This window comes from Sparus aurata, chromosome 2, assembly GCF_900880675.1.
Source record: "Sparus aurata chromosome 2, fSpaAur1.1, whole genome shotgun sequence".
NCBI classification, from domain to species: Eukaryota; Metazoa; Chordata; class Actinopteri; order Spariformes; family Sparidae; genus Sparus; species Sparus aurata.
In genome coordinates, this window is record NC_044188.1 from 14,905,969 (window position 1) to 14,931,157 (window position 25,189).

The 25,189-nt window shown below is 40.2% G+C and overlaps 2 protein-coding genes and 1 long non-coding RNA gene across 4 annotated transcripts; 2 read left to right on the plus strand and 1 right to left on the minus strand.

Moving 5' to 3' along the window:
- On the plus strand, positions 1 to 9,983 carry LOC115572356 (potassium channel subfamily K member 13). The gene is made up of 3 exons (XM_030402345.1): positions 1 to 337; positions 6,022 to 6,632; positions 9,969 to 9,983. The coding sequence occupies exons 1-3, from the start codon at positions 1 to 3 to the stop codon at positions 9,981 to 9,983; spliced, it is 963 nt and encodes a 320-aa protein (XP_030258205.1).
- A 4,803-nt stretch (positions 9,984 to 14,786) lies between these two features.
- Positions 14,787 to 23,745, plus strand: calm3a (calmodulin 3a (phosphorylase kinase, delta)). Of its 2 annotated transcripts, XM_030395538.1 has the most exons (6): positions 14,787 to 15,067; positions 19,936 to 19,966; positions 20,456 to 20,599; positions 21,004 to 21,110; positions 21,643 to 21,778; positions 21,991 to 22,081. In XM_030395538.1, exons 1-6 carry the CDS (start codon positions 15,065 to 15,067, stop codon positions 22,017 to 22,019), a joined length of 450 nt encoding a protein of 149 aa, XP_030251398.1. In that variant the 5' UTR covers positions 14,787 to 15,064; the 3' UTR covers positions 22,020 to 22,081. The 2 variants fall into 2 exon arrangements, with proteins under 2 accessions (XP_030251398.1, XP_030251388.1); XM_030395528.1 differs by lacking the exon at positions 14,787 to 15,067 and having other exon boundaries at positions 19,909 to 19,966; positions 21,991 to 23,745.
- Positions 17,091 to 18,477, minus strand: LOC115568343 (uncharacterized). Its single transcript, XR_003981372.1, has 2 exons — positions 18,367 to 18,477; positions 17,091 to 18,104 (listed from the first exon to the last, which is right to left on the minus strand). It is a non-coding gene; the product is annotated as an uncharacterized LOC115568343 (long non-coding RNA).
- Positions 23,746 to 25,189: the final 1,444 nt, after the last annotated feature.

Consider the following 25,189-nt stretch of genomic DNA (forward strand, 5'->3'; position numbering starts at 1 on the left):
ATGAAGACGGATTTCTCTTGCTGCTGCTCATCCCTCATCCCCAGCCGGGACACTGCTCGTTGCTACCTGCTCTTTGTGCTCATTGCCTTTTACATGCTGGCTGGTGCTGCCATATTTTCTTCCTTGGAGAGACCGGCAGAGCTGCAGGCCCACCAGCTCTGGGAAAAGAGGCTGAGGGACTTTGGTCATGAGCATAACATTAGTCGTGAAGACCTGAAAACTCTGTTGCTCCACTATGAGAAGGCAAGGACTGCAGGCATCCGGACAGAACCAGGCAGAGCCCTCTGGGACATCCCAGGCGCTTTCTACTTTGTGGGAACTGTAGTCTCCACCATTGGTGAGTCAAGAAGAATGGTATACTGTGAATACTGTGGCATGTTCTGATTTATATACAAATCACAAAGTAACAGCTGTAAAACAGCTATTCTGCACAGAACCATGGTTGTTGAGGGTTGTTTTCTTTTAACGTACTGCAAGGAGTTTAACTGGAAAACCATGTTTTTACCATCGTCATAGTACAGTTATTGATCTTCACATACCCACAGATAGATATGTTATACCATCACCAAAAGATACATTGCATGTAAGATACATTGCCATTTCTTTCACTCGCTTCCGTACCGCTTTCTTCACAGATGCAGCTAAAAACAAGAAAATTAAAGCTCCCGGTAGCAGCCTTAAATCACACCTCACAAATGAACAAATAAACATCACTTTTATGGTTTTGGAATCTTAAATGTATTTGCCAGAAGTGAAAAGCTAACATTAGGCGATGAACAAACTGTGGTCAACAACCAAGTCGCCGTGTTTGCTTTGATGACATACGTATAATGTCCCTGACAACCTCTGTAGTCTCATCTAATTGTTAGGAACCACTTTACACATAAACGCTTTAAATCTCTTGAGCTTGTTAACCACAGATCTTATTTCAGGCATTTAACCTCCAGTAGGCCGTTTAGAGTCCCCCGTTTTAAACACAACAGGCCGAAGAATTCTTTTATACATCAGTCTATCCTGCTGCTCAACCAAAATCAGTGTGCTCCTAAAAAAGATCTGGATCTGAAGATAATATAGGTTGTGTGTGTAACTGTGTGTACTTTTTGAGCGGAGATGCCTGAGGATGGAAGATGAATTTCAGTGTAAACTGACAATAAATTTGTACTGTACCATATTAACCTATTCAAAAACTCCATTGACTTCGAGGTGGATGCTAGCTTGTCTCGGGGTTTTAGGACTCATTCCTACGGCACTAAATTACCCAGTGAAGGCTGTATCACTCTGCTGCAGCCGAGCGTTATGCCAGATAGAAAAACATCAGAGGCTGCAACAGTTGTTCTGCATGTCCAGATACAGTAACACACACACGCACGCACACACGCACACACACACACACACTTTAACTAATCATGATCCTAATAACAAAGGACATATGAAGCCATATTAATTTGAGGAGGTTCGAGAGAGATGTTCTTAAACTATACAGCAATCCATCAAATTCAATATTACACTAGAGCCTATAGAGGATAAACAAGTCTCGAAGATAAGCTTCATGACTGAGAATCAATTTACAGCCTCCCTGTCGTACCTACTATCTTTAAACTCTCTGTCACTGTGGAAACTCAGGGACATACAGCACTGAGCCAAGATCAATTTCCCTTTTATGGCACCTTCCATATTTACTGACTGTAGTCATTTCAGGATGTAACTACACATCTGGAGAGACTTCCTGGTGAACTTTTTTGTTTCCCAACAACAAACATCTGACATGACTCATGATCACTCAGAGATTTATATAGTCATAAAGGAGCTGCCTTTCCTTCCTTCCGTTCAAAGTAAATTACTTTCAATCATAGGTTATGCAGCAACAAAATCATATCCTTTTAGTTCATGTTTCTGCGTATTGATTGATTGATTGATTGATTGATTGATTGATTTCTGGATCAAAAACACATAAAACGGTAATCTAAAAGGATGACATGCAAAAGTACAACACTAATTTCCAGCATGGTCCTTGGTGTTACACATAAAACAACTAAACAAGAGGCAGACACAACACAGAACACAAAGAAAAGCCAGACATGATCTCCACGGCGCTGTGTTCACTTTAATAAAGCAGGCAATGAGTGTAAATTATCATTGCAAATTACCTACATTTTTATTTTATTAGTTATTTGCTGCTGTACCACTTGTTCAAACTCTTATTTCACTTCTGTTTTGTCTGACTTCCCTGACAGTAGAGTATTTTTTTTGGCCTTCTATGGCTTTATTGATAGTACAGCTGAAGATATGACAGGAAACAGGGGGAGAGAGAGAGAGAGGGGTAGTGACACGCAGTAAAGGGACCCGGGCCAGGAGTTGAACCCAGGTCCGCTGCAGAGCCTCTGCACATGTGACACGCGCTCTGCCAACTGAGCTAAACGGCGCCCCGACAATAGAGTACTTATGAATGAGAAAGACTTTAGTAATTAAAACCAGTCTCTGCAGCAGACTGTACATGGCGTAATTCAAACCAAATCAGGCACTGGTGTGGGAGAGTCTCACCACAAGTCCATGGAATCCAGCTGTATTGCCCAGTTTCTGGTTCTCAGCTTGGGAGTTACAGCTCTTTCAAAAAGGGCTTTCTCCAATTGTAGCAAGCCACAAAGCTGGCGAGTTATTCTGTAAATCGGATAAATTGCCCGCAGTGATGTCATAAAAACCAAATGATCAGTATTGATATAGTAGAACCTGAGATGTCACCCTGTTTATTCCACACATTCATCTTCCTTTTTAAAACCTGGTGCCAACATTATGCACATTGAAATTCAGCCACTGAGTGACATCACTGGAAGTAAATTATCAGATTACATGCAGCTTCCTCTGGAGCCACAAAAGGGTTCATTCAGTTCTCCTCTAAGACCTGTAAACTGGGAAAAAATCGGCTTAAACACAAAGATGACTGATTGGATTGTCAGAAGTGTTCTGATAAATTTGGACACGATTGAGCCATATGAAGAGAGTACATGTACTCTCTCCTATTAAACATGTGTACTTAAAAGATCCTGGCCTCCACCACAGACAGTAACATGAGCTATCAACATAAATAACACTGAACTGACTTCATGAACGTCATTAAGGAGGTCGTCTGGTCTGGGATACATTTCAACTTCCCCTGACCCTTCATACACGTGAAAAACCAACGTAGGTGTGCAGGAAGATGACAGAGGATGGGTGGTCCACATATGTAAGGAAAAGGAACACTTAACATCGGAAATGCGCATGAGTCTTTATATTTATGACAATGAATAAAAGTGTGAGAAGTGTAAAGTAACAGTAATCTAACTGTGAATAACTGATTGGCTGCTGTACAGAGAGGATAAGGTCACCAACATGAATAGATTTCCTGAGATGGTGCATATTTTAATCCAATCCGGTCATTAACTCATACAAAATAAACCAAGAGAAGGAAGGAAGCAAAACCTCCGCTACTTGGCAGAGGGAACTACCACATACTGTGTCACAAAATAATTTCAGAAAACACATTGTCTCAGAATCTCACACTCACTTCACATTCCAGTAACTCCACATCTGTTCCAAGTTTCACTGATCTTCATCTTCATCATTGACCAGAAAATACAGAATAATATATGTATATACAAAAAAGCAAATATAGGTGTTGTTAGTCTTTATTTTGCAATGATTATTTACAGATTTCGGATCACTTTCCTATAATTTTCCTAAAACAGTTTTTTTTGCATCTGTTTTCTGTCTCGTTTGCACAGTACACAGTTAAACTTTACTTGGAAGGCATTTAAAATATGTTTACCTGTCATCTGCTCTAAGACATTATGAAACACATTTCCACACAGCTTTGTTTGTTGATGTATGGCGCTTGACTTCAACACAAAAGAAAAGCATCGAAACACCACTGCAAGCATGACAAAACAGCCCAGTTGCCAGGATATTATGTGAGCAGTTTAATGTTTCTGCAAACAAATAGTAACATCCAAGGTTGACATGTCCCAAACATGACATATCATGTCCACATTATATGCTTTTTTGCCACATACCAAAGCATGAGGCAAGGAAAAAGGAGGTGGCAACAGGAATGCCAAAGGTGTGGAGTTTGAGTCACACAACTGGATATTTTTAATGTCATCTGGAGACATTCCAAGCAGTTTCAGAGGCCACAAAAAAGTTGAACAAGAAATTCATATGAGCCACAAAGACTATGATCCATTTTTGTGGCATCAACTATTTTTAACATAAAGTCGCACCATCTCCATCCATGAGCATGGGCAACAGGTAGTTTAAGACAAACCATGATGGTTTCCTCACCCTAACCAAGTGGCTGTTGTGCCTAAAACTAACCAGAGCTTAGGCATAGCCTTGACACAAAAGATAAAATTCAACTCAAAGTCAAGTTTTAACTTGCAAAAATGTATTTGGATAACCTTTATTCCTGCTGATTTGTTAGAGAGAAGCTTATTTTCTCTGTTTTTATATGCAAATGGAGCATTTTTTTGGCCCTATTGACTGTACAGCTGAAGTTATGACAGGAAACAGGATGAGAGAGAGGGGGAGTGACACGCAGCAAAGGGACCCTGGCTGGGAGTTGAACCTGGGTCCGCTGCAGAGCCTCGGCACATGGGACGCGCGCTCTACCAACTGAGCTAAACGGCGCTCTGCACATAGAGCATTTTTGAGATCAAAACAGGATTAATAATGCACAAGGACAAATAAATGCCAGGTGTGTTGCAAGTTTTGTGAAATACTTGGTGGAGACGTACTGCATTAACCACTATGCATGTGTAGGGACGTAAATGGTTTGAAGGGCCAATATATAGTTAATTCCCAGTCTTGTCCAACACTGGGAGAAATTAAGGTGCTGATGATATATTTAAGGACCCAACATACGCAGTAGAGACAGCGTTAAACTCCATAAGGCAAAATATCACTGCAAACGTGAAGAATCACAACACACAAGGTATATCAGGCGGATTAACACCACAACCACAGTTATTCTATAAGAGAAAATGAGGGGACGCTAAGTTTATAAGGGACCTATACCTCTCACAGCTAGCAGGTTACCATTGTTAGCTGATTATGCAGTCAAACTTTCACTTTAAAAAAATAGAAATAAAGGTGTATTACATCCATCAATCTGAGGCTAATTTGTTTTTATGCTAACTTCCTGTGGCGTAGCTCACACCCTCTGTCTGAAATCTGATGCAAAATCAAAACCTTTTCATCATACAAAACGTACATACATAAACAGAAGGAAGTGTTTGGCAACAAATTACAGACTGAAAATGTTCCTATAAACCATATTCACATGGTAGTCATTTTCCTCTGACGTCAAGCTCAGGGTGGGATGCTCTAATGTCTTCCTGTTGTGTTTTTTAAGGTATGAAATCCTGTACATGTAGTGAATCTGACAATAGTTATCACGTCATTGCTTCCTAACTGATACACAGGGACGTTGGTCCATGTTTCAAGGTGAAACAACACACCTATGTTACACCATACTATAGGGTAAATACATATATATCAGATTCAGATTTTAATCAAAATAATAGAATATTAATGCAGATCTTGTACACATTTATCAAGCCTTCGGGTAAAACAAACATAATCTTATAATTAAATGGAAATGAAAGCTAGGAAGTGGTTGAATGCTAACTGTAGCCTGTAGGTTACCAAATATGTTGCTTTACCTTGAAATATGGCCCAGTGTCCCTCCTGATTTTATAGCCATCATTTTTTCAGTTACTGATCAACCAGAGAGTGGTAAAATTAGATTTATTTGTCAGATTCCCTACCTTTATATAACTTGCAACCTGAAAAACAGCAGCATAACATTATCCCAGCATTTGAGCTTCCCACTGCAGAGGAAAGTGGCTGGTCTATGTACACAGACCCATGTGGACTAAGCGTTAAACACATTTCACAGTGGTAGCAATAAAATCCTCTGTGCAATGACTGATGTTACATTAGTGCATGTAATCACAGATGTGACCTTTAACCTTTTGTTTCTCGCAGGATTTGGAGTGACGGCCCCATCCACTGTTACCGGGAAGGTCTTGCTTGTTTTCTATGGGTTGCTGGGCTGCTCGGCTACCATTCTCTTCTTCAATCTCTTCTTGGAGAGAATCATAACGTTACTAGGCCTCCTGATATTCCGGTGCAACGGATGGAAAACTGGATGCGGCGAAGGGGAGGGACGAGACAGCGAAGGCGAGGCAAATGAAGATCGGAAACCGTCCGTGTACCAAGTCACACTCATCCTTTTTGTCGCGGTCCTGCTGGTTGCATGCGGGGCTGCCTCCCTCTATTCAGCCATGGAGGGCTGGACTTTCCTGGAGTCGCTCTACTTCTGCTTTGTGGCGTTCAGCACAGTGGGTTTTGGGGATTTTGTCAGTGGCCAGAGAGAGCACCATGAGGACACCTGGGCCTACCAGGTTGCAAACTGTCTCCTGATGCTCTTGGGTGTGTGCTGCACTTACTCCCTCTTTAACACCATCTCTGTGATCATCAAACAGGGACTTAACTGGATGTTGAGGACACTGGGTTGGATGTATGGCAGCATCTGTCTCTATAGGCTGCGACTCAGACCACTGTTGAAACTCTGTTTCTCTGACTCTGAGCCCCCTGTATGTTATTGTGAAGAAAGCTGCCTTTGTGATAAAGCTCAAGTGGAAACAGTATGTAACATAAACACAGACGGGGGATTCTCTGCAAAACAGAAACAGGACAGCTACTCATCCAAAAAGAATGTTATCTATGCTAAACAACTTCCCTTATGGCAGCAGTAAGTTGGTGGTTTTCTCTTCTCAGAATGGGTTGAAATGTTGTTTATTTTAGAAGGAACAGCTGCAAGATGTGATATAATCTGCTCTGAGTTTTCTTCAACAGCCCGGGTTCAGATTAAAAGGTGTACAACTTATTTTAACAACTTTCTGTGCCAAGTGGACAATCCAATGATAACGAGAATGTCAACTTTGAATATCATCCTGAAGGAGGCAGGCAATAAAAACACAAATCCGGGAAACGACTTAGGAAACAAACTGTCTGTTTCCTAAATCATTATGTAAGCAATACAGTGTTGCGCCCCTCAAAAATCAGACAAAAAAATTCAGACAAGTGAATGAGTTAAACTCAGACAATATGTAATAGTCTAGTTTGGTCTCTATAAATGGATCACTTGTAATCGTCTCGTCATGGTGTGCACTGGTGTTGTGACTGATGCCTTTGGCGATAAGCTGCTGAAATGTTGAAGCTGGGTTTATGTGCGCTGCCTGAGCGGTGATGGCAGGGTGGAGGGTGGTGCAAACCAATTAGAATTAGATGTTTATTTGATGCTCGTCCATTCTGCTTTGATCATTATTTTGTCAGCATACTTTTTTAATCAATTTTTACTACACACTGATTTATCAGGTTCGATACTCTTACTGTTTTTTTCTTTCTTTCTACACTGTTTTATCAGGTCTTATATTCTGTTTTTATTCATGTTTTTGTCGCTTGTGTGCATTATTTTATCTTGTCATTTAAAGCACTTTTTCTAACTGCTTTTGAAAAGCACTATACAAAAGGTTTGTGATCATGATTATTAACACCAACCAGCTACAGCACTGGATTCATCATTAGTGATTATATGAAGTTCTAGTGCAAGTTCAGTCAGCAAGACTTTTTCTTTTGCATGTTTAGGCCTGTAGTTTATTCCACATACCCTTGTGTCATACACTCCTTGTACATCTGCTTACTCATAATTTCCTGCTGTCACTGTGTGGGGCTGTCAATTCAGCCAGATATCAGCTGTTCTCAACAACTTTTCACATCTATCCAATAGAAAATCCACATTGTTCCCCTTCGACCTGCAAGTTTCATGTCATGGATTTTCTTCAGAGGCTGAAACCACTGACAATGTTAAATGTCCATAAACTAACTTGTGTTGGTCTGCTGTTCATAATGGGTTGTCTGTAAAAGTGGATGACAAACCTCCCTGTATGATAACTGATGTTATTTATTTTAAGGACAACTTGGATGCAGATGAGTAGTTTAGTAGAAATAAATGGAAGAAGAATAAGGAGGCTAAAAAACTTCATGCATTCATATCCTGAACCTTGCTCCTCTATTGGACATCACTTCTCTTTTGTTATCTTAGTTTGTTCATCTGCCCATCTGTCTCTCCTTTTGTATTTATAATTTTTTGTAAAGATAAAAAAAAACTTAAGAAATCAGATTCTCAGCAGATTCACCAGAGACTTTTCTATCCCTTTCAAAAACCTTCTTTTTAGTAAACTCTGTGTACACAAACAATGTTCTTAATGTTCGTGTTCATGTGTAGAGACCCTGGTGATACTACGAGCAAAGTTTCAGTTTCAGCGATTTTGATGCTAGCGTCAGAGTGCCCCTGCACCCCACTGAAAATTATCTTGCCTAACTATGGTTAAGCTTTAAACTGCCTCTTTCTTCGTAATTATACATTTACACAAAGGTTTGACTCATATTCAATCACAAATAAAGCCTCGGTTGCTTTTTGGCGAGAGTTTCACTTTAAAACAGCACCTATTCATTCAATATTGAAAACAGCCCTCAAGTGACAAACTCTGCACATATATCATTCTATACATCCATCCATTGTCTGTAACCGCTTTATCCCTTTTATAGGGTTGCAGGGGTTTTTGCTAGAGCAAATCCCAGCTGTCTCTGGGCGAAGGCAGGGTACTCCCTGGACAAGTCGCCAGCTCATCACTGGGCTCTTCACTGATGGCAGAGGCCGCTATGCAAGATGTCAACCGCACATCAGGAGAAATTTGGGGTTCAGTATCTTGCTCAAGGACACTTCGACATGCAGCTCAGCTCAGCCTGGAGCTGGAATTCGAACCAGCGATCTTCCGATCACTAGCCGACCTGCTCTACCCGCTGAGCCACAGCCACCCCATTCATTCTATACAGTGAAGCTCAAACATTCAACTGTGAGAACAAGAACAAAACACATGTCACTGGAAGAGGACAAGGGTCTCTCAACCGGACTCAAACCAGGCGAGCATGATTTTCCTGGATGTGACTCATCCTCATGTTCTGCTCTGGGTTAGGAGACAAGGAAAAAAGGCACACAGTCTGCAGCTGTGTAAGAAAAGGCGACTGAAAGTCCGCCAAAGTACCCATAAAAATGATTAGATACTTAACGCCCACGGATGTGACTGTTTGAATGGCGGCTCAGACAGAATGTGTCTCCGTGTGTGGATGTTGATATGTTGATCATCTTCAACTTCATCCTCAGAGACATGCCAGTTTTATGGCTGGTGCCGCTACCAGACAAAAGGTATGCGGAGTGAGTCATGTAAGACTTCTGATCTTATTTATGCCCTTTTGTCCGAATGGTTGAAGTGTGTCTCTGTGTGCTACTTTAATTTTCAAAAAACAAGGTACAGGGGGCAACAATTATCAAGGCGCCGCTAGATCTGGCCAGACACACTGTGGTGTCGCCAGATCAAGCGGCGCCTTGATAATCAAAACAGTGTTGGCTTCAAGTTCCCTCTGCCTATCTGAGGTTTTACAAAAAACACTTTTAACTAATGCCTGTGAAAACCTGCATTGGGTTCTCATCATTGTGTTCCCACTTGGAATGAGTGAGAAGCGGGGATGCACTGAATAGGCAGCCCAACATTGGGAAATGTATATCATCGCCTTTTTGATGGTATCGATGAAATTGCAGAAGATTAATAGAGGCGATAATATGTAAGTGTAACATAAAGACACTCAGATACGTGACAGTATGCACCTTTAAAGTTGGTTTGCGATCAAGCAGTGAACACAGAGATGAAGAGGTGCAAGAAGACCAAAACGATTGCAATTTGCAATACATGTTCCACAAGGGTTCTGAGATGAGTGAGGGAGAAAACAAACAACAAATATCATTAGAGCTGTGGAATTTTAAATCCTTTCAACTGTGCTCACCACTTCTCAACCTTTCTTACCCTCAGGTGTGCATAAACTAGAGGTCAGGAACTTTTTTTCTAATAAAAAAAGAAGTGAAATTAACATCAAAATGCTGACATGCTCAGCTTCAGTGGATTAGGTCTGTGATATCCTGTGTCACTATCAGTAGCTTACACCAGGACAGGAGCGTGAAAACAAAATGCTGACTAATATTTGTGGTTTGTAAAGAGTGGGTTGAACTGGCAGTAGTCAGGATATTTGCTATGTCTGAACACAAATTACATCATTTGTTTCCCTGGAGACTGTCTCCTTTCTGATGTACCACTAAATGTTGAGTCGCTGTACTGTAAAGTAGACAATACTAGAGCAATGTCTCCCTCTGCTGGAGTGCTTTGCAACGCACATGAAAAACAAGACAAGTGCAGCACCAGTATACTGAAACCTAAGCCTGTACAAATAAATTAAATCAAACCATCTTTGCCCCATTAATCGCGTTGTCATCAAGGCAATGTTGTCATGTTTTTAGAGAAAATTGCTGCTGATGCAAGAGGTTATTAGATCTTCATTCATATTTTATTAGTTGGGAATGGGACTCAGAAATCAACTGTCTTACAAATTGGACCTTTAAAAGCACATTATTACAGGCCACTGCTCTGACATTGTCAGTGTAGATAATATGCCCATGTCTTTGCAACGATAAATAATTTTCATACTGGACCAGGACACTAGACCTAAGAAAACTGGCCTTTGAATACTATTTTATACTCAAGAAGAACAATCTGCAGAAGCGTGCAAAATGTGTTTAAATATAAAGGTGTAATAATAACAATAACAATAATAATAATAATATTATAGAAACATTGTAGGCTCACACATGAGGTGAAAGTGAGTGAAATGAGTTTTCTGCTGGTGCTTGTAACCCTTTATTAGATCCAGAGGCATGCATTCCACAGTTTGGTTTATGGACTATAGAAAACTAACTAACACCAGACCAGCAGCCGATGCAAACATTTCTTTGTAAACCGACTGGTACAACGCTTCTTGGAAGGTTGAATTAGATCAGAAAACTAAACAAGTTCAGTTCAATTCTTAAACATGACACACATGATTTCTTAAACTTTTTCTGTAACAAAGTAGGTGAGGTTAAAAACAAGATTATTCTAATCTTCAGCTACCTTTACGAAATTTCTACAGCAAAAGTCATGTATTCAGTCCCTGCCAGTCTCAGTTTAAACTAAAACTCCTGTAACATTTTGCAAACTGGTTTTAGCTTCAAGATCAACTATCAGCTACCTCTGGCCTGGACCCCAATCCGGCTAAACTTTTTACAGATCGCTGACCATCTGCTGGACTTTTCTTCTTTCTTTTTTCGTCTTCTGGCCCATATAATTAACAATAATACATTTGTTTTAACTTCTCAGTCAGCCTTCAGGGTCATTCTACTGAAACTGGTCTTTCTATAGAGGTAAACAACATTTTGTGAACAACTAATTCAGTTTCCTCTCTTTACTTCTACTACTGCGACCTTTTGACACTACTGATCATGTTATACTGCCAGACCGATTTAAAAAACAATTTTGCATCCTTGGCCAGGCTCTCACATGGTGAAAAGACTCAGTGTACTTTCTATTGTAACATTATATCAATATTTTCTGACATGAAATATGGAGTACATCAAGGCTCTATTCTAGACACCATCCAGTTCCTCCAGCCAAATTATGAGCATCTACGGAATAAATGTCCAATGATATGCTGATGACACTCAAGTGTAAGTGCCCGTAAAGGCTGAGATCAAAATGATTAATTTGGATACCTATTTACACTGTGAAATCCTGGATGTCAAGTAAAATCCAGCTCCTAAACTCGGAACAAATTCAGATGTTGTTCATTGCCCCTTCTCGGCATTGACACCAGTTTAATCAAATAACAGAAAACTGTGTGATTCCTCCAAGTTTCACTTTAAAACAATCTTAGTGTGGCGTTATAATCCTCCCCTCTCCTTTGATCAGCACATTAAAGAAACCACAAAGATCATCTTTTTCCACTTAAACAGCATAGCTAAAATGAGGTGTTTCTGTCCATGGCTGATGTAGAGACCTTAATTCACCCCTTTGTCTCATCCAGACTTTATTACTGTGCTGGTAAAATGAAGGCAACTGGCTTCAGTGCCTTTTCCTTTTGTGGCACTTTTCTCTAGAATAATCTCCCTGTTGATATCAGTCTGACTCTGTTGAAGCCTTTCAATATCCTTTGATGCCTCAAGCATGTGGTACCTCTCTGCTAGACTTTCCAGCCTTGAGACTTTCTCTCTATCCTGTCTATCACTACTAACTCTATCTCTACTATCTGTGTGGATGCTGTGCTGACCCTTCTGTAGGGCTGAAACAATCATTACATCAAAATCGATGATGATTTTGGCAATGATTCCTAAGGTGGGTGGGCGAGCCATCCAATTCCATATCTTGTGTAGCTCACTGATGAATTACAGGAAATGATTCTGATTCTGACGTTCTGATTGAAAAACAAACAAACAAACACCAGTGCCCCTGATCAAGCTATTCTAAAGTTGACACTTGAAAAGCTAATGCCCCTGATAATATCAGAGGCTGGCTACATCACATCCCCAGGAACAGCACTGGGCTATGAAGACAATTTGACATTGTGGCCACATTGTGTAATAACAATGTCACATGATAGACATTGGGACAAAAAGATTACATTACAAGTCACGACCCTTCCGAAATGTATGTCATACAGTCTGATAACATTTGGAAAGTCCAGGAGTGCAGAGCTAGGGAATTGTTTTACTGTATTTCCATCCAAGTTAGGGTAAGGGTCAGGACGGCTAGCGGAAAGTTAGCCGCTGTTTGGGAAAAGGCAGGCACTTGGCAGGTGATTGGATGAACCATCAGAGTCTGTTGGTAGATCAACTCTTGCCAAAACCAATAGAGAAGGGTGAAAACATATTTTTCACATAGAAAAGCCTTCAGTGCCTTTCTTTGCTCTTCAGTCACACACAGGCCACTCATTGATAGGCTCCAGTTCTGATATAATGCATCAGCAGCATCTACAATTATAACCTTGAGGATCGCTATTGTTGTTTTCAAAAGAGCAGTCTCTCATTGACTGCAGCTGCCTGTAGTTCCAGGACGCTGATTAGTGTAACTACAGCCATTAGAGCGTAGAGCTTGAAGCCTGGCAAGATAGATTTGCAAGATCACATGATGATCAGAATACGTGGCCTCACAAGTGTCTTGCAGGGTAAAAATAATACAGCCTCTGTGCTTTTGATTCAAGCTGTGAGGCTAGCTCAATCTTCAGAAATGTTTCCCATTGCTCAACACCAGACACCCACTCAACATATTGTATATGGTTTGGAGAGGCGACCATAACCACTAATCATAGCAGCTCAGGAGTGATTGAATTCCTACTACTGATAATGCATTACACATTAAAAAGTGTTTAAAAAACAAATTCATGTTTAAAATCCTTGTGTCCTGCTACATGAATGTTGAGGATGAGTTCAGGAGTCTCATAGCTTGGGGAATGAAGCTACTCCGTGGTCTTGTTGTACTGCAGCAGATACTTATACTCCTGTATCTTTTGCCAGATGGTAGCTGGGTGGACAGACTGTGGCCGGACTGGGTGTTGTCTTTTAGTACCATTTACGGACTATATTTCCACTGATATGCAGATGATACTCAGCTGTATGTGCCTGTAAAGGCTGAAGATCATGCTCAAATCCAGCTCCTAAACTCTGATCAAACTCAGATGTTGTTCATTGCACCTTCTTGGCATTGACACCAGTTTGATTAAATAACAGAAAACTGTGTGATTTCTCAAAGTTTCACTAGAAACAATCTTGGTGTGATGTTAAATCGTTCCCTCTCCTTTGATCAGCACATTGCACAAACCACCAAGATCATCTTTTTCCACTTACACAGCACAGCTAAAATTAGTTGGTTCTGTCCATGTCTGATGATCCTTTGTTGCTCTGTACAGACATCTCTCTTCACCGACATCACAGATGCTGTGTGGATGGTACCAGTGATTTTATGAGAGCCCTCTTGCCCTGGGTTATGCACAAACCATGCCAGTTTGTGACGTTTCCAGTCAGGATGATTTTATCGCTCCCCTGTAAAAGTTAACGGGACTCTTCCTGCGGAATTGAGCCCTCCTAAGTTTCCATATGAAGTAGAGCCTTTTCTGTGTGTGGTTTATAAACTGAGGTGGTGACTTGTGATGACCAAGATGAAAGAGTTCTCAGTGATGATAATTCCAAGAAACCTATAATTTTTCACCTGCTCCACCTCAGCTCCACTGATGTAGACAGATGCGCCTGTCTTGGTCCCCTTTTTTTCTGAAATCAACTAGCTCTTCAGATTTGCTTACTTTGAGCAGTAAATTGTTCTTTGCGCACAACTCTGCAAGGTTGTTGATTTCCTTCTGATAAAAATTGACAAAGGCAGAACCAGATAAATTGCTTTTATTATCACTACAGCTGCATTATGGGTAATGTAGGCACCTGGTTTTAAAAAGGAAGAGGAATGCATGTATTACATTTTTTTTATACATTTTGCTCTGCCAATAAATTTTTTTCAAAATTGTTTTAAGATATTGAGTCCAAAAGTCTTTATAAAACCTGGAGCCTACATTTCCCACAATGCATCTTAGCCACTGAGTGACATCACTGGAGGCAATTTATCAGATTTTTCTTTTTTTTCAATTTATCAGATTACATGTAGCTTCCTAATACCAGTAGTTTAATTTGTGATTGAGTCATATTCTTGTAATGTAACTGTACTCTTACTGGAGTGCATACGTTCAGTACTCTTCTCACATGTGTTCAGTACTTTGGCAGCGCTCTGAGGAGGAGGACCGAAGGTGCACCCGGCGGAGGGATACGGCACTCTAACCAGGCACAGCACGCACGCGTCTGGATTTGGATTGAGGATTTTACCGGACTACTCCACTGCAGCACCACCGGGACACAGACCGCACAGATTTGACGAAACATACATTTTCCAATAAAGTATTTAAGTACTTCATTTTGGGGTTACTGCCTCCTGAGTACTGTGAATACAACACCTTCCAGCGGTTGTTTTGTCATCTTCACGGAGCTTGAGAGGTCTACGGGACAATGGTGAGTGCAGGCTTGCTAACGTTAACGTGCGGAGCGGTGCAGCTAGCTTTAGCTAGGGTCGTTAACATCGATTGAATTGCTTTGCGGTGGTTTTGACATAACATCCAGCCAAGTCATGTTTATATCCACGGTTTAGCTAGTAGCCCAGATTAAAGGGTCTAAGCAGCTAATGGTGGCTTTCTAGTGATTTCAGCAGCTATAGTAATGCTGGGAAAAAAAATACATGCTATCGAACGTTAATCCAAAAAAACATCAACTGTCAATTTATTACAGTGTTTATGTAGGTTGTTTTTTTTTTTTACATTCAGGCTGTTCAGGTTTTGATGAGAGGAAATAATTGTGTATGTGTGAACTGCGCAGCATAGCGTTACACACGTCGTGGCTGAGGGTGAAACAGGCGGTCTGCTTCCTGTTTTAATTTTATCTCTTAATCGTTCGCTCAAGTGTTTGCAAATGTTGTGGTTTAACCTTCCTGCTCGCGCTCATCGAGGCTTTGCAGCGTTTTTTTGTAGTTTGCTTTGAGGCGAGAGTGGGCGTGGTGGTGGTGTTGGAGGAGAAGAGGAGAGGAGAGGGTGCTGGATAAAAATAGATCCCATCTCGTTAATCTTGCAAGTCAGTTATCAAAACTCCGGCTCAGCGTGCTGCTAACAACCATTTCGACATCCCCATACGACAAGTTGCTGCAACATGGGCAGCACCTCTCTCTCCTGCAAGGGAGGATGTGAGTGTAGTGTGACATGCGCAACAAGCGAGAAAAAAATTAAATAAATAAAAAGGTTGTAATCGCCCCCGATTGTGATTACATAAGAACATAGCTCACAGGTAGTAGTAGCATGATGCTCCCTGTTAGCAACAATTGTTTCTTTTTATGGCGTGGAGGCTATGAGGGCGATGGTGCAACGTCTTGTACTGTGTGTTCTCGCAGAGCCACCATGACAGCATCTCCTCTGATACGTATTGCGCCATAACGTTGAACCGCATTCTGCTCCTGCTGAATGATCCTCTTTGCCACCCCTCCTTCCTCGCCTCCCTTCCCCCCCGCATTGAACCAAACCATGCTTGGTGCAGTAAGACTGTCAGGACCCGCAGTGCACCCTCCAAAATGGGAACCAAGTATATATATATGATATGTGGTGCTGTTATTTATATGTACGTGTGTATGTATATATGTGTGTGTGTGTGTGTGTGTGTATATATATATATATATATATATATATATATATATATATATATATATATATATATATATATATATATATATATACATACACACACACACACACACACACACACACACACACACACACACATATTAGCCCTATTGTGGATCTACAAATGAATCCCTGCCTTTGTGTGTCAGTCTCTCTGTCACTGCTGTTGTTCTTTGCACTGTGAAAGAACAAACACATGGTCTGTGATAGATATTGTGGTCTGCCAAGTAAGGAAACTTGGATCATGCCACAATATCAGTCACACGCCGGCCAAACAGAATATGCATGTCTTGACTGCAGCCCTTGTAGTTTTATTGTACTCGACATGAGAATATGTGATATGCGGTGCTGTTTTGCAGCGCCGTACAAATCCTCTAACACTCGCAGGTATTGTGCTGTGCTCTGATCCAGACACTACTTGCTTCAGCACCACCGAATTGCTTGGCAGTGGGCAGAATGGATACTCTGCAGTCTGTCTTGCTCCCTTCTTTTTTACCCTCTCCCTCCCTCGACCACCTCCCCCAACCAACATGGTGACTCATTGAAATTGACTCGAAGAACACATGGCGTTACCACCACCTCCAGCTACAGACATGTTAGCTCTAATCTCTCTGGGTTTGAAAAGGCTAGGGTTTGTTACCATTCATCTGCAGTGCAAGGAAAGAAGATTTTTGTCCCTTATATACATTAGATCTGCAGCAATAGTTTAATTGATTTAATTAATCAATTGCAACTTGTGTGTACTGTAAAGGCTGTGAGACAATATAGCATTATCAGCTTATCTTAATCTCTTCACAGACTTCAATACTGTGTTATTTTAGCTTTATACGTTTTATTCTGTACAACAGTTAAGTCGTTGTTATGCCGATCATCCCAGTTGTTTCTGAAAGTCATTTCCTGACAATATGAAGGATTGCACACAGACACACAGCAGCAAGCACTGTCAGGCAACAGTTGGCACACAGGGGTTGGTCTATGGTAATAATTCAAGCCTAACATCTGTTCAGCAAAAAAGACACAAAGAGGTGGTTAGTTGCGGTGATATTCAGTGTGCTACATTGGCGACCCTGTTCGTGTCTCACTAATTATAGCAGGCGTGTGTATTTCGGGCTGTGGAGTATTTATACCCGTCCCTCATCACACTTTCTCAGCCTGAAGTGGGCATGTTGACTGACTTAGACAGGCCTGGTAAGACCTCATGGGGATGACAGAATGACGTTTCAGACAGAGTTGAAAAATGAATTGGGTGCATGAGTGCAAACTTACTAAGTGGCTAAAAATCTGTTTTAGAGCAGCAGGTGGGGATAACATTGCCACACTGATCTTAGTATTGTGGTTCAAGAAAAATGGCAATAGTCAAGTAATGCAAGAAGTTTTTACTAGAATACAAGAGGTCAAGTCTTAGTAATATAATATACACAGCCAAGCTATTAATTTATCCTTTAAGTGTCAACCAAATAAAGGACAGTGAGGTTAAACATTACTTGAGCTGTTGCTTTGCATCTGTACAAATAGCCTTTCGCTAGGTCATAGGCACTGTCTGGGTCCAGCTCTCAGATAATATCACAGTCTGTTTTGAATTAGTTTGTTTAGAGTGCATTTGCATCAACATAGATCTGTGCAGGTTGTTTACACAGTGGAGCCAGCTGCAGGTGCTCCTCATTAGACTTACCCAAAGCTTTCATCTCTGTTATCATTGTGCTAGAGTCACATTCACCAAATGATTCTTTGCGTGTCAAACACTCGTCCTCTGTAGAGATGAAAGGTGGCTGTTGAAGGTTTGTGGGTTTCTTCTTCGCAAAGAACAGCAGCTATGACATGTTGATCTGCTTTCACAACGGTTGAAAATGATTGAATCAGCCGTAGTGGACTTTTTATCAAATTATTCCTGCAGCAGTTGTCCTTATTATTTGGAACAAATCATGTCCATGTAGGATTTTGCTTTTAGTAGGTACAGTTTGCACTGGCTATGCTAGAACTGTGTTGAGTTGATTTCATTAAAATGGTTACACGAGACAGTTTTAAACATACAACTTAAAATCTTGGATCGTGTGTAACATACTATGCGCATCATTTTGTATAGGTTACCTTATGCTATGGTTTGCTGCCAAGCAGGGTTTCGTGGATAACCAAAAACATATCTAACTAAAGTATCTATATATCTACAATTTAAAAGTGAGTTGTGAAGCATTGACAGTCAGTCAGTTGTTGTCTGTTCAAAGACTGCAGTAAGGTTATTCCAACATGTGTAGCTACTGTTGTCATGGTTATGGTGAATTCAAATGAAAGCACAGGGACCAGAGGAATAAAAACTGTGTTAAAGTTTTAGTTGTGAATCAGTGTACACAAAGACAAAGACGCATATGCATTCTTTTCCTCAGATTTATAAACATGTGCATACAATTCTGTTTTATAAATCTCAGTTCATGAACAAGCTTCATTTTCGCTCCCACAAATATCCAGAAATTGGTGTAAAAAAAAATATATATTAAAAAAGCAATGCTTGCAAATTGATACCTGTGCACTCTTCCACCATTCTCTAGACCTAGAAGAGGGAAAATAAGATGCTTAATTCAATTTAACTGATTGTGTTTCATCCGCGAGGTTCTCCGACACTGACAGTTTTCATTACGTGGACTGCTATGCACAGCTGTGGCTATTTAGGGCGCCTGCACATGTACCCGTAAATCATCATTCTATCAGAGCTCATATTAAAACAGACTTTACAAAGTGCTTTGTAATTTGGGATCAAATATAAAGATCATTAACGGTGAATTAGTGGCTCCAGTGTAAATTAATAGAATGATAAAATTCATCACTCATGAATAATTAAAATTTAAGATTGTAAATGCTCCTCTGATTGACATTTTACTGAACGCTGCATAATCTGCAAAATAATGAAAAATTCAATGAAATAGGCAAAGAACCCAAGCAAACAATGTTTCACACTAAGATTACACACTTAATGTGTGAGGAAAGACTGTACACATCATTGATACATCTGGCCCCAGATCTTGAACACGCCCCAACATAATCTCTTGTTTGGGAGCTTTCAAGAAAGTCAGCAAGACTGGACAACGAGTGCCAGATTGGATGGAAGCTGTCGATTTTTTTTGTCTAAGATTGATGATGTCAGACCAGTACCTGAAAACGCAGATTTGGGTACCCTGAGAGCAATGGTCTACATAGGTTTATGTAATATGTGTTCAAAAAATGCTTCAGTCGTTTTCAGTATTCTTGCATTGGGTTGCTGGTAGTGGGGCTTATTCCAACAATGGGCAGCTGTGGGTTGCTGCTTCTGAACAAATGCAGTGAAAAGACTATATTGTATACTTATTTATTGCAGTTTAATTGTCGTCAGTATGGTATTTTTCAGTTTGTTGACTGTATAATGTTCCCAGACTTGCACCTCCTTTATTTTATTTACATGAACAACCATAGTGGAAATAGGTTGAAGACTCATTGTGCCATCTCTTTGTGTGTATCCTTTCATGTGAAATTAAATCAAATGCTTTTTTATATATGAAGAATGTAATCTGTATACAATAGTCTGTCTTGAATACATTCTATCATAAAAGAAATGACTACCATGAACTGGACTGCCCAAAATAGTATTTTATCACATGTTTTATGATGTTTTTTTTATGTTGTCAACAGGCTGATCAGCTGACTGAGGAGCAGATTGCTGGTGAGTGCATACCTTAACCATGTTTGGTTCAGTAGCTCCCTCATTCCCAACCAAACCTAAGAAACCAAAGTGTCTAAGAGGAATCAGAGGTCTGTGAGGATAGGAGGTGGAGGTTTAGGTCCTGATTATGGTCCTACTAACTAATTAGTTACATTCATGTGGCTTTCCTAAGTGTAAATCAGACCCTGAGGTGAAGGCTATAAAGAAAATCAGCAGGTTTTGAGTCAGAAGTCCCAAAATCAAAAGTTCAAATATGCACATTTATTTTAGAAATTCTGCAACAGATGCATCGATGCTTTTATTCAGATTGTACTATGCCAGTGTCCCACATGTTTTGTTCCTTCGGAGCATTGAATTAGTCATGCACAGATCCTGTTGATGCTGAGAATTTGTCTTCTTCTCAGACCACTTTAAAGACTGAAAGTGAAGTGCCAGTATCAACGTGAATGCTCATAGCATACTAACAGTGTTTTTTCTGTAAATGCACAGAGTTCAAGGAGGCATTCTCGCTGTTCGACAAGGATGGCGATGGTACAATCACTACCAAGGAGCTCGGCACTGTCATGCGCTCTCTGGGACAGAACCCCACTGAGGCTGAACTGCAGGACATGATCAATGAGGTGGATGCTGATGGTGAGGATGGCAATATAATTGTACTTGTTAAACTTACAATTAAAGCAATTTCCCTTTCGTCTCAAATAAAATTACTGTAAAGTTTCATCAGTACATGCACTGTGGAGATGTATAGGGCATCAGTAAAAGCATATGGCTTTACCATCAGGCCATTTTTGTCTCCCTGTAAACTTGTCAGTCCTTTCCGGTGGACAAGATGTGTAATATGAATGTACTTGATTTAAATGCTGTGTACTTAAAATATATATCAGGAATGGCTGACCTATATTTAGATGATACCCGAGATAAGCGTAAACCTGCCAGCGGTATTGTCTTGGATTGACTACTCAGTTTTTCTGTAAAATGATTTAGTGACCAAAGCAAAGCAGTTACTCCAACCTCTGTCTGTTTGTATGACTGTGTAGGTAATGGTACAATTGACTTTCCTGAGTTTCTGACCATGATGGCCAGGAAGATGAAAGACACAGACAGTGAGGAGGAGATCAGAGAAGCCTTCAGAGTCTTTGACAAGGTATGTTAGGATTGAGTATACTGATAATGTTAACTAGCAACACAGCATGTACGGTTAAATATAAATACACTTAGAGATATTGTTTAAAAATGATATTGCTGATGATCAAATTAAAGATGCATTAGCACTACCATATGACTAAATCGTGCTGCTTTTGCGAGGCAGCTTCGCAAGATCACACAATACAATTTAGATAAGCTCCAATGGTTCCATTCACAGTATCCGTCATCTGTCATATTGCCCTACCCTAATCTTTAGCATGCTAGCAGGTGCTTAGCATTCGGTTTGAAGAAGAGGCGAGGCTAAAAAAATTACATTTCAGCCGAATTGTAAATGTAATTGACCTTAAGAGAATAGGAAAGTCTTGTTTTAGGCACCAACACATCCACTGAGATAGCAAGTATTACACCTAGCTGTGCTGGGACATCATAGTAGTACTACTGAAACCAACTTCAATGATATTCAACCTTTAGCTACTACTAAAAATGCTGAATATATACAATAACATTAGTTCTTCTGCTGCTGTCTGCAGGATGGTAACGGATACATCAGTGCAGCAGAGCTACGGCATGTCATGACCAATTTAGGAGAGAAGCTCACTGATGAAGAGGTGGACGAAATGATCCGCGAGGCTGACATTGATGGTGATGGTCAGGTCAACTATGAGGGTAAGATGTTGTTTTTGTTTGCTCTGTGTTTGCCATTTACCACTACGACCCAATCATTGTCTTTTTACTAAATTCTTTAAAGAACAAGGATCCCATTTATTTAATATAAACCTTATAATAGGCTTTAATGTCTTGTACCAAAAGACTTAATAGCTGCCCACATATACCATTTGCTCCGTCAGTAAAGAGTTGCTTTCTGTTCTTGTTTACAGAGTTTGTCCAGATGATGACTGCCAAGTGAAGAGAAGACTGAAATTTCTCTCAATGTTGCTTGTCCTCCTAAGATCACTGTCTTTAAGAACCAAAAAAGGAACAATAATCAAATGATGAACAAACTTGCCCCCTGAAATTACTGTAAAATTTAGCAATTTGCGCTTTAGTGTATCCAACTACTTCTAAGGTATCTGTTTAGCTACCACCAACAGAATAATCCCTAGAGAAGTTAATGGACCAAGCTTTAAGTGGGCTGACGCCCCGAACTTCAGACCAAGATTCTGCTGAGTCACCCAGCTCCTGATTAATTAAGAGGAAAGAGAACACTGAGAAGGCAGAGGGATAGGAACCGATGCCACAGTTGGTATAGAGAAGTTGGCTATTTAATTCTTTCCACTATTCGACAAAGAAAATTGACTGTCTTGCACCAGTGGTGATCCCCTAAATACTGAATTGAGTACTCTTCTTGCATGCACCCTTTCTGTGGCGGTCTCTTGTCACAACAAGGAGGCTCTGATCCCAAAAGAGGTAGTGGTCAGATTGTGTACACACTGGAGGTATATACATAACTATATAGCTATATATCTGTAAAATTTGTGTCACTATTGATTATTGCAAGAGCAAATAGTTGCGATGTAGGGTGTTCATTGGTGCTCGGTTGGAGATGAGCATTCTTATACCTTGAAGAGTTCGGACAAGAGCGAGAGACAGAAAGTGCTGATGGTTTTCTCCCGTTGGGGTTGTTATATTGTCTTGTTTTGAATCGTGGGCTTTACATTGCCTGCAGCACTGACTGGAGACAGTAGTATGTTGTATTGCTTCAGGATGATTATTGTAAAAACACACTCGAGGTATGCAGTTGATACATTTGTTCTGCAAACAGATATCCTGATGATACAATATTGATGTAATGCTTTATAAATGTGTTCTCAAATATTAATGTATTGATGACAAACTTTGGTCACCAAATATATCGATTATATATTAGTGTGTCGTAAAGTTTGCATTGCCTATTGTTGTAGTAAATGACCTGTGACATGTTTTCTCTTCGGTTTTGAAATGTGCCATAATACTCTAAAGACGCCTCAACCTTCTTGCAAGACTTGTAGTTCATTAGAATATAATAAATCTACTACTTAATATACTATAAAAATACATGCAGTTGAACATATTTGCACTTTGGTATAAACCATGTGGATATTTACAAGGTTTTGTTCTAAAAAGAAGAAAAATAAACCAAATGTCACTGTTGCTGCTGCTATAACAACTCATATGTTACACTCATTTCTTGTCCTTGTTGTCGTCTGAGCTTCGATTTGTAGTCCAGTGATTCAAACTTCAATCTGCTTGCCGTTTTACTGAACAGAATTACATATACTGTATATTCACAAACTCTTCTCGTGGTGGGGGTCAAGTGTTTAATTTGGGCTACTAGAATGGGACTTTCAGATGGGGATGAAACGGGGTTGTAGCAAAGAGTTCAGCTTTAGATTTGAGGTCAGTTTTGGTGTTAGGTTTATGAAGAGCAAGCTAAATTTAAGAAGCAGGTTAGCTGAGGTGTCATATGATTTCCTCAAAGCACGAAACGTAAAAAAAAAAAAACCTGCTCTGCTAGAGGCGTTTAAATCGGCTGGCTTTGACGCAGATGTTGGGAAGTAAATGGTAAACGGACTGTTAACTTCTGAAGGTATCTCAAAAATGTAAAGATGTGATATATTTTCCATAAATCAATAAATTGACTGAGCTTTACTTCACCTGCTGTCCTTTGTCATGTTTAATCCAACACAAATCTCTAGATCTTGTTGACTAAAGAGAAAGAAGTGTGACTGATAGTGTTCACAAATGCCTCTCTTTATATTGCACTATATCTTCTCCATGCCAGCGTCCCTGTGCCAGAAAGGAGCTCTAATCCCAGACAGCCTCAGATTGGGTGAGAGCAGGTCACCCTAGCCCTTCACTGGAGCAACTATCCCAGGCACAGGCTATATTTAGTGGCTCATGAGATTGCTACAGGAGCCTGTGGTAATCCAGGTCAGCTGGGGTCGCGACCTCTCACCCTCACACTCTAAATGCAAACAAGGAGCGCTCGACTTCCCGCTGACAGGCAAAATCCAGAGCCAATGGGGCGAGGCTTTATCTGGAGCAGGTAGAGGTGATTGGATGTGTGCTGTCCGCATGCTAATCGTGTTGTTAAGTAGATAAATGAATTAGGAAAACAGGAGCTACCTCAGCAGGACAATAAGAACTGCAGCATCACAGGCACAGGCAGGTGTGATTATCCCTCTCTGGTTGTGTAATGGCAGGCCGGAGAGGCTCACTGGTGCTGCTCACACTGTTGTGCAATAATATAATTCTCACAGAGCACAGAGGGAATCTGATTTCCTTCAAATGATGGGCTGGATTCATCAACTGCAATAGGACTATAATTGGGGTGTTAAAGTGGACATCATATTTATAAATCTTCATATATACAACTTTATCGGAGTACATTTATTGAGGTACTATACCTTGGATATTTGAGGTTTTTGTATTTTGTTGGAGAAGCTTACATTTGGGCGAGTGGGTCTGTCAGCATACAGAGACATTCACACACATACGATCAATATTTAGTGTCATCAGTTAACCTTACCTGTATCTCTTTGTACTGTCGGAGGAAGCTGGAATACCCAGAGGAAACCCAAGCAGACACAGGAAAAACATGACAGGCCCTGACCCAGCTGAGAGTTGACCCAACGAAAGCAATCAAGTTTCATTACTCTAATTAACAATTACTTTTTTAACAGGTAATTAGTAACTGTATTAGAATACATGTTTGATGTAAACCTCCAACCCTGCTTTTGGATTATGCCAATTCCAAACATGCACATAAAGACTACAGAAAGGAAATACCAATAGATAAGATGTAAATTAGCTTTAAGCTAACGCTGGTACAGATAAGAAGCTGTCTGCAAAACAAACAAGTCAAATAAATAAAATCATTTTAGTCTTATTAATGAGTGTATTTCACTTGAGACCAGAGTGATTCTGTGTGAGACTTGTAAGTGGTTACAGACTCGTATATCAGACTCAAATACTCAAATTATAAACCTGTCAGTAATCCCCTTTTTACTGAGTGTGTATGTAATCTAATTACATATTTTTTCTAATCTACTAATCTTTTTTCCATAATTTATCAGAATACAGTTACCTTTTTTATTT